We start from the raw sequence: 10,000 nt of genomic DNA on the forward strand, positions 1-10,000 counted from the left end.
AGAAGTATCAGGCACACTTATATGCGGAGGGGACTGGAATGTACAGCTGAATCCTACCCTAGACTCTTCAAATCCAGCAAAAAAGATCAATTCTGAATCTCTTTATATTAAAAAAATGCTTAAGGAAGCTGGCATGATTGACATATGGAGGGAACTCAACCCAAGTGTGAGACAGTTTACATTTTTCTCTCACCCTCATATAGTCTATTCAAGGGTTGATTATTTTTTCATGCTCCAATCAGACAGGCATAGAATTATAGGTTGTGATATAGGAATTAGAGATGTTTCAGATCATGCAGGAGTTTATTTAAGACTCCATTTGGATGTTCAACCCAAGAATACTGTCTGGAGATTGAACACTAGCCTCTTAAATGATCCCCAATGTATAGAGTATATTAAAAAAGAAATTAAAGAGTACACTGAATTTAATAATAATGAGGAAATGTCTTCAAGTGTTATATGGGATGCTGCTAAGGCAGTGTTAAGAGGAAAGCTGTTAAAGTGGTCTTCAAGGAAAAAAAAAGAAAAACAGAAGATATTGACTGATTTATCAAACTCACTAAAAACACTGGAGCAAAAACATATTGAATTAAATAAACCTCAAATCTTAGAAGAAATAAAAGTAAAAAAACAACAAATAAATAAGATACTTGATAAACAAGTAGAGATCAAACTTAAGTATATCAAACAGAAGTATTATGAAAATGGACCCAGAGCTAAAAAAATGTTAGCATGGAAACTCCGTAAACAGCAAACAGAAAGGTCAGTTTTCAAAATTAGAAATCCAGAAACCAATGTAACGTGCTATAAAACAGAAGATATATTAAGGTTGTTTGAAATCTACTATAAAAAATTATATTCTCAACCAGAAGCAGCGGACCCTTCCATTATTGAACATTTTTTGGAATCTCTAGACTTACCATCAGTAGGACTTACACAAAACAAACTGGTAACACAAGAAATTACAGAAGCTGAAATTGATAAGGCCATATCAAATTTAAAGACAAATAAAGTACCAGGGGGGGACGGGTATCCAGCAGAGTGGTACAAAAAATTTAAGGAATTATTAAAACCTATGCTGTTAAAATGTTTTAACCATGTTCTTAAGGGGGGAGAGACACCAATATCCTGGAAGCAAGCTATCATATCAGTAATACCAAAAGTTGGAAAAGATAAGACGGAATGTGGGTCATATAGACCTATTTCGGTTTTGAATATAGATTATAGATTATATGCTTCGATAATTTCAAAAAGACTAGAAAATATAATTCCTGAGTTGATTGATACCGACCAAACAGGATTTGTGAAAAATAGGCAGACACAAGATAATGTGAGACGGGCATTATTTTTGATTGATAGCATAAGCAAAAGTAACTCTAAATCTCTGGTAATTAGCCTCGATGCCGAAAAGGCTTTTGATTCCGTACGATGGGAGTTTTTGTACCTGGTACTGCAACGTTTTGGCTTCAATGAAAAGGTTATAGGAGGTCTTAAACCACTATATCATTTACCGACAGCACAGGTTAAAATAAATGGTAGCATTTCTAATTCAATTACACTGGAACGGGGATGTCGCCAGGGATGCCCCTTAAGTCCCACACTTTTTGCACTATTCATAGAGCCACTTGCTCAAGCAATTAGAGAAGATGTAGAAATACCAGGATTCCAATTTAAAGGAAATGAACATAAAATATGTTTATATGCAGATGATATTCTTATGACGATCTCTGACCCCGACTCCAGTTTACCTAAACTTATGTCATGCCTTGAGCAGTTTGGTTGGTACTCTGGATATAGATTAAATTTAGACAAAACTCAAACCCTCTCTTTTAATTATTCACCACAGGAGAACATACGTAATAAATGTAATTTTAAGTGGAAAACTAATATTAAATACTTAGGAGTTATCATACCAAAGAATATGACAAAAATTTACACTATAAATTATGAACCCATAACTAAAGAACTAAAAACAGATTTGGACAGATGGATGCCCTTACCCCTTGGTTTATGTAATCGAATTGATAGTATAAGAATGAATGTTTTACCACGATTACTGTTTCTATTCCAATCGCTGCCTGTAGAGATTCCGAAAAAACAGTTTAATGACTGGAACCGAATGATCTCTAGATTCATATGGAAAAATCAGAAACCTAGGGTCAGACTTAAAACATTACAATTATCAAAGGAGAGAGGAGGACTGTCTCTTCCCTGTTTAGAAGATTACTACAAAGCGGCACAGCTGAAATATCTAGTTTGTTGGTGTAATAATGAGTATGAAGCAAGATGGAAAGAATTAGAATTTAGCCAGCTGGACATTCCCCTTCCCTCCTTATTGGGGGATAAAGCCACTAGGAATAAATACTCTAGTGAACTGAGTCATTGGACGATGGTTCCTCTCAATATTTGGTTCAAGGAATGTAAAAATTTTAAGCTCGAGAAACAAGCACGGTTGTTAAGATGGGTGGCCTATGACAATGATTTTAAACCTGCACAGTTAGATTCAAGGTTTAAACAATGGACGATGAAAGGCATTACATCATATTGTACAATCTCAGCCAACACAGGTTTAAAGAGCTTCCAACATCTTACTGACACCTATATTTTAGAAAAACAAGATTTCTTTAGATATTTACAGCTTAGGAACCATTATAATAAAAATATTAAAAATAATGATCAAATTGAAATGAATATGATCAATATTTTTATTGATGCGTATAAGAATGGGACTCACAAGAAACTGATATCAAGAATATATTCAAGTATACAATCTTCTAAAAATCACTCTACATTATATGTGAAAGATAAATGGGAGAAGGAAACTAACATTATTTTATCTGATGAAGAGTGGTTAAACATTTGCAAAACACAGTATACTACCACCAGTTCAGGTCATTGGAGAGAATTCTCATGGAAGAATATCATAAGATTCTTTATTACTCCCAAAAGAAAATATTTACAGAATGGTAAACCAGAATCTGCATTCTGTTGGAGACAATGTAATACTTCTATGGCAGATTACTTTCACATATTCTGGAAATGTCCAATGATTCAACCTTTTTGGTTAGAGATAGTCACAGAAATAAAATTGATACTGGGATTCGAGACGGAGTACAGTTTCAGTACTATATATTTAGGAAATATACCAACTAATCTTAATACTCAAGACAAATACCTACTTAATGTATTATTAGTTGCGAGCAAAAAAACAATAACTAAGAAATGGCTGCACGAGAGTCCTCCAAAAAAAGATGAGTGGATAGAGATTGTAAAGTCATATATATGATATGGAACAGCTGACCTTCTCTTTACGATTAAACATGGATAAATTTTACAAGTACTGGTCAAAATGGCTAATGTATAGGAATAGGGATTGAGCATAGAGATATTGTGAGTGTAATGCAAATTATTATTTTTATTTTATTTATTCTTTTCTCATTTACATTTAATTGGTAATACTATATCTGAGAGACTCTCCACCCTTTTCTTTCTTTTTTTTTCTTTCTTTTTTTCAGTATGTAAAATACTTGTCCAATGAAAACATTCTGTATTTGTATGTTGTATGATGGGACTTTGAACCTTTTATTGACTTGAAAGGACAATTACAATTATTCTCCGGATATTATTTTAAGGGAAGGAGGGGGGAAGGGAGGAAGAAAGGGAGGGAAGAGAGAAGAAAAGAAGAAGAGAAGGAAAAGTTCTTTCTCTCTCCTCTCACTACTCTGAGACTACTGGGAAAGTAACCCCGGATTTGACATTAACACTTTATGAATAACATAATTGTATGTTATACCCCTAGTGACCTGTATGTTCTGTTCTTTTGTGTTCTACCAAAAAACATATAAAACAATAAAAAAGAAAAGTTAAAAAAAAAAAAAAAATCAAACAATCAAACAATCAACCAATCAATCAATCAACCAACCAATCAATCAAACAATCAAACAATCAACCAATCAATCAATCAACCAACCAATCAATCAAACAATCAATCAAACAATCAAACAATCAACCAATCAATCAATCAATCAATCAACCAACCAACCAATCAACCAATCAAACACAATAATCTGCTCAGTCAGCGGTGTCTTTACCTCGTCGTCCTCGGGCAGGAGCTTCAGCAGCTCTTGGAGAGACTCCACACTGAAGACGCCCGTGTTTCCGTGAAGAATATCATCCAGAAGACACTCGCTGGACCTGGACATACAGAGCCATGAAGAATGAGTGAGAGCGAAGGAACGAAACACACACCGTCACACACACACGCTCGGGTCTTACTTTTTGAAGTGTTTGAGGAAAATGGAGATATTCAAGCTTCTCTTGGAGTCCAGGATGGTAATCTAGAGACAAACACATGAAGGAAAGCGGAGCGTGGGTGGAAGAAGGATAAATTACAAGTGTCATGTGATCTACTACGTGAGTCTTTATCTACCTCCCAGAACGCAGTTGAGTCAGCTAAGAGAAGATATTTTGCTGATCTCATCTCAAGGTACCACAGTACTCCTAATATTTTATTCAATACTATCAATTCAGTGCTAAATCCCACGACTACATGTCCTGTTTAGTCCACCATCACATGTTTGTCCAACGCATTCTCATCCTTGGACGTCACATACTGACCCTTGTGACATTTCGTCTACATCGAACGCACATGGCACCCTTTAGCGTCAATATGACACGCACAGGATATGGGTAGGTTTAGTTCTGGGGTAGGTTTAGGGTTAGACCGCTAGGAGGCGCCTTCTGGCTCATTTCTATCTGCGTCTCATATTGACGATAAAGGGTGCCATGTGCGTTTGATGCAGACGAAATGTCAACAGCGTCAGTATTATGACGCCTTGGTATGAGAACGGGCTGTGTTTGTCATGTATCCTCAATTGATGATATTAGGCCATAAGCTGTCCCTGGTTCATGTGATCCCACGGTTACGTGTTTCACCTCTGCTGTGTTTGATCAGTTTTCACCCATTTCTTTAGCTGAGGAAGTTGGGCAGTTAAAACCTACAAATTGTGGTCATGATGTTATTCCATCTAGATTAGTTAAGCAGACTTTTGATATTATTGGTCCTAGTATATTGACTTATAATTAATAGAAGTTCCTGTTGAAAACTTTTTCTTCGTCGAAGCAAGAAACCAGGAGACGTTGGGGATCAGGTTCACACAAAGTTATTCTTTATTGAGGACTTCGCGTTGACGCGGCTGCAGTTCTTCCCAAATCATTCTGACTAACATACTTTAAATGGTTTCTTTATAGGCCTTTCAGTGGGCTGTCCTTAAAGGTGCTAAACATACACACAGCCTTAGAGGTAACCACTAAATCTAATCATCTAAAGACAATAGAGGCAATTGCCCCCAACTGAGATAATGGTACCCCCCCCCCATCTTAAACATATTCTTAAATTTTAACCCTTCATTCCGAAACAGCAGTAGTTTTTTTAAGCATGCTATTGTACAGCCTCTTTTGAAAAAAGTTCATTTTGGTCAACGTTATTCTGAAACGGTCCCATTGTCTAGTGGGGTTCCACAAGGATCCATTCTTGGCCCGCTTTTGTTTTCATTATATATGCGACCCTCAGGTTCTATTTCTCATAAGCATGGAGTGTCCTTTCACTGTTACGCAGATGACACCTCAGGTCTATTTTCCTTTGCGGAAACAGGACAAAAGTTCTTTTGAGTCACTATTGAGATGTTTACAAGAAGTTAAATCTTGGATGTCACAAAATTTTCTGAATTTGAATGAAAGTAAAACTGAAATAATCTGGTTCGGGGCCCTGACACTCAAAACTCTTTTGACTTGGGTGAGTTAGACCCTTTCTGTAAATCTGTAGGGAAGAACCTTGGTGTCCAGTTTGATAGTTCATTGAAATTTGATAAACAGATCAATTCAGTTGTCAAATCTTGTCAAATCCATTTTAGATCAGTAGCAAAGGTTAAACCGTTCTTGTCCTCCAGTGATTTTGAAAGGATTATCCATGATTTTTATTTCTGTTAGACTATATTATTGTAACTCACTGTATATGTGTGTGTTAGCCAAGTGCTGTTAAACCGTCTTCAATTGGTTCAAAATGCGTCTGCTAGACTTTTAACAGGTACTTGTAAAAAGCAGCTTGTGACACCGATTTTAGCCTCACTTCATGGGTTGCCCGTGCAGTTCAGAATTGATTTTAAATTGATTTTTGTATATAAAGCATTGCATAATTTGGCCCCACCATACTTAGTGCATCTCATTCATATACAAAAACCTTCTAGGTCTCTCAGATCAGCCAATCAGAGGACTAGATTGGAATTGAGTGGTGATGTAGTAGCAGCTCCAACGCGCTGGAATAATCTACCTCTACATCTTAGACTGGCTCCTTCTTTAGCTTATTTTAAACGAAACCTGAAATTACATTTACTTGAATTAGCGTTTGGTTCAGTAGTTAATTGGCAAGAGGCTCTTAACAGATGTTGTTAGTCATTGTTTGTCTGAAAGTACATTATATTTGTGTAATTTTATTGTGTGATTGTACAGCACATTGGTCAACATTACGTTGTTTTAATTGTGCTTTATAAATAAATTAAATTAAATAAATAAAATTAAAATTTCATATTATCCGTATTCATTTTCATTTTAGTTCAAGTGTGTTTTTGTCTTTTTTAGTTTTAGTTTTTTGTAAATATGTCCTTGTTTATCTATTTTAGTACTTCAACTTAAACTAAATGAAAATTAGATTGCTACCTAATGTTACCTCAGCAACTAGCTGAAATAAAATACGTTTTATATATATATATATATATATATATATATATATATATATATATATTTGATTTTATTTCAAGAAAAAGTTTCCTCTGGTTTTAGTTTCTGTGATGACAGTAATAGCCCCGCATCAGACCCGCTGAGGTCAGAGGTGAGTCTGACCTGCTGTCTGAGATCTTTCCCAGAAGCTTTTCCTCGTCGGATACTCTTCCCGCTGGTGGATGACGGCGTGTCCTCGTGTTGTTCGTGTTGTCCGAACAGCTCCTCGATGGCTCTGATGTCGATGTGGAACGGCGTCTCCCTGCTGGGCCGTCCGAGGGTCCACAGGTTCGGCCCGTCGTGCTGTTTGACACGATCTTCAGGAATCGGCTTCCAATAGAAACCTCTCACCCTCCTCTTCCTCTCCGCAGGGATTCCCACAGGCAGGGGCGGAGGAAGGGGAGGAGCTGGGGGCGGGGCATTGATGGGGGCGTGGCCATGTAATAAGCAAGGAGGGGTCTTTAAAACACTAACCCCGCCCTCTTCATCAAAACTCTGGCTCTCATTGGCCAACAAGACACTGCTCATAATAGGAGATGTGGGTGTGGTCAGAAGATGATTGACAGCAGACTGTATGACATCATCAGAGTGTTTCTTAAAGCCACGCCCCCCTGAGATGGATGCTTGAACGCCATCAGAAGCTTCTGTAATAGGAGAATCAACACCAAAAACATGAACGGGATGCAAATCAAACTGTAAATATTCAACTAGAATTTTCCATGTTGACATCCTCTGGCGTTCGTGCACAATTAAACACACATGAGTGACGATACAAACACACTGAGGACCCAATGAACAACAAACTCATCATTGTTTTATAGAACACTTCCAGTTTTTGCTAAATAATGTACGAGCGCTTACACAAGCAAGAGAAAGAGCATTCATGTCACTCTGTGCTGGAAACAGCTTTTCCAATAGTTCCTGAAATACAGTATATTTATGAAACCATCTTTTAACAGACACCTTTTAGGATATTGAGAGATTAATTCAGATATTTAGTCACTAATACGTCCATGTGCTGACGTCATGTGATCTTTATGAGATGACATCACAGCGTGAGCAGTTTATTATGGAAAGAAATATCAATCCATATCAGTTCTTCTGCAAATATTTACACATGAACAACCAGAAGAATAGAGGCACAACCTCACCTGTCTGTATGGAAATTATGCATAACAATCATACAACATTTGTATATGAATCATACATCAAATGACTTCAGCATCACAAATAATTCACCATCATCAGTGTGTTTCACTAAATCTACTCTTACTGGTGATTAATATGATGTTTCCTTCTTCATTTACTAGTGAAAACCCACTATATCTCAATATAATAACGTTCATAAATATGCCATTATGTTTTATCCATAAGCTGCACTCAGTGGAAAGAATCAGACATAAATAAATAAAGTTATTCTGACATATTTCAGAATTAAACTGAGAAAACAAAGCAGACAAGCTTAAGTAAACTCGTTTAACAGCTGCATCATGAAGATAACGCTTATATTTAATATAATTCAAGTCCCTCATAAAAACTATGATACATAACATACAGTAGTATAATATATTAACAACTGATCAGTGATGAAGGAAATAAGCTTACTAATGAAAATGTTCCTAAAGATTGCTTCAGTCACAGCACTTTAACTGATCATAACTGTAATAAAAATCACCCGATATTTTCATAATTTAATAATTCATTATATTACATTACCTTAATTCCATTAAAAATGGAGGTGAGTGAATTTTCCCTGCGTCCGGTGAGTTTGACAGGAGCTCTCGCACATGCGCACACCAGACGAACGAACACGCACACACACACACACACACACACACACACACACATACACACACACACTTTAGTTAAACACAATACACTCATATATTTATATTAGTACAGAGTCATCTAAAGCAGAGTAATGGACAACAATCATGGCATACAATTATGAGACCTGGAAATATTGTAATATTAAAGCAGATGTGTCTCGTGTGTGTGTGTGTGTGTGTGTGTGTGTGTGTGTGTGTGTGTGTGTGTGTGTGTGTGTGTGTGTGTGTGTGTGTGTGAGACTGATAACAGTTCTGCTCGTCACACCCAGCTTCAGTAAACTGTCAGTCCTGCCATTCTCAATGTGTTTTATTATTTGCATGATTGTTGTACACACAAAATTTGCCAAAGAATGAATACAAATAGTAATTTGTAGTTCTGGTCAGAATTATTGCCACCCTTGGTAAATATGAACAAAGAAGCCTGTGAAAATAAATATATTTTGTAAATTGGATTTTTTTTTTCTTGAAACCCTCCCAAACAACATGTTGTGATGTAGGTGTTGGCCTTTGTGTTTCCTCATATTTATACTTCTGTGAAACAGGAAGTCATAGCTAGACAATTTCATGTTCCTAGTCACCCTAGTGTGCAAAAAAAAAAATAAAAAAAAATTAATTATAAATAAAAAAGTTTTTTTAGAAATTAAGTTAAAAAAAAAAAAGATAAAATGTTTTTAATTATTAACACATTTTACAACTTATTTTTGAAACATTATTTGAAAAAATGTGGACATTTTAAATCACCTCAAACAAAACGCTCCTCCTGTCGTTGCTCCGCCCCCAAATGCAAGAGTGAATGTCTATTTACATTGATGAAGCGATGCTTCAGGAAAAATCAAGCAAAGATGGCGAAAGAATGACAAGGAAGAACAAAAACTGAACACACAGTAGAGTATAGATACAAGCAAGAGTTTGTTAGTCGCCAGCAGCTCCAGACAAACAATGACACTCAAAACTGTCCTGTTACTAGAGCTAACATCATAACAACAGCATTGGTTCTGTGAAACGTTGTGAAACCAATGTTACTCACATATAGAGCAGTGGACACGCCCCCTACCGCTGATTGGCTCATCCTCTCTCCTCCCCCATCATGAGTGGACACGCCCCCTACCTCTGATTATCTCACCCTCTCTCCTTCCCCATCATGAGTGGACACGCCCCCTATCACTGATTGCCTCACCCCATCTCCTCTCCCATCATGAGTGGACACGCCCCCTACCATTGATTGGCTCACTCTCTCTCTTCCCCCATCATGAGTGGACACGCCCCCTACCGCTGATTGGCTCACTCTCTCTCTTCCCCCATCATGAGTGGGCACGCCCCCTACCACTGATTGGCTCACTCTTTCTCTTCCCCCATCATGAGTGGACACGCCCCCTACCACTGATTGGCTCAATCTC

At 37.0% G+C, this 10,000-nt stretch overlaps 1 protein-coding gene across 2 annotated transcripts in view; it reads right to left on the bottom strand.

The window, feature by feature from the left end:
• Window positions 1-8,636, bottom strand: part of LOC307145281 (FH2 domain-containing protein 1) — an 18,755-nt gene extending 10,119 nt beyond the window's left edge. The window contains exons 1-4 of one of the 2 annotated variants that reach the window (XM_079848284.1): window positions 8,491-8,636; window positions 6,898-7,418; window positions 4,276-4,337; window positions 4,092-4,194 (exon numbers count right to left, since the gene is read on the bottom strand). In XM_079848284.1, coding sequence (XP_079704410.1) covers window positions 4,092-4,194; window positions 4,276-4,337; window positions 6,898-7,302 — 570 coding nt within the window. In that variant the 5' untranslated portion in view covers window positions 7,303-7,418; window positions 8,491-8,636. Of the gene's footprint in view, window positions 1-4,091; window positions 4,195-4,275; window positions 4,338-6,897; window positions 7,419-7,635; window positions 7,696-8,490 lie in introns of those variants that run through there. The other variant, XM_079848285.1, reaches the window with a different exon arrangement.
• Between the last annotated feature and the right edge of the window lie 1,364 nt (window positions 8,637-10,000).

The sequence above is a fragment of the Squalius cephalus genome (assembly GCF_949319135.1).
Source record: "Squalius cephalus genome assembly, chromosome: 18".
NCBI lineage: Eukaryota > Metazoa > Chordata > Actinopteri > Cypriniformes > Leuciscidae > Squalius > Squalius cephalus.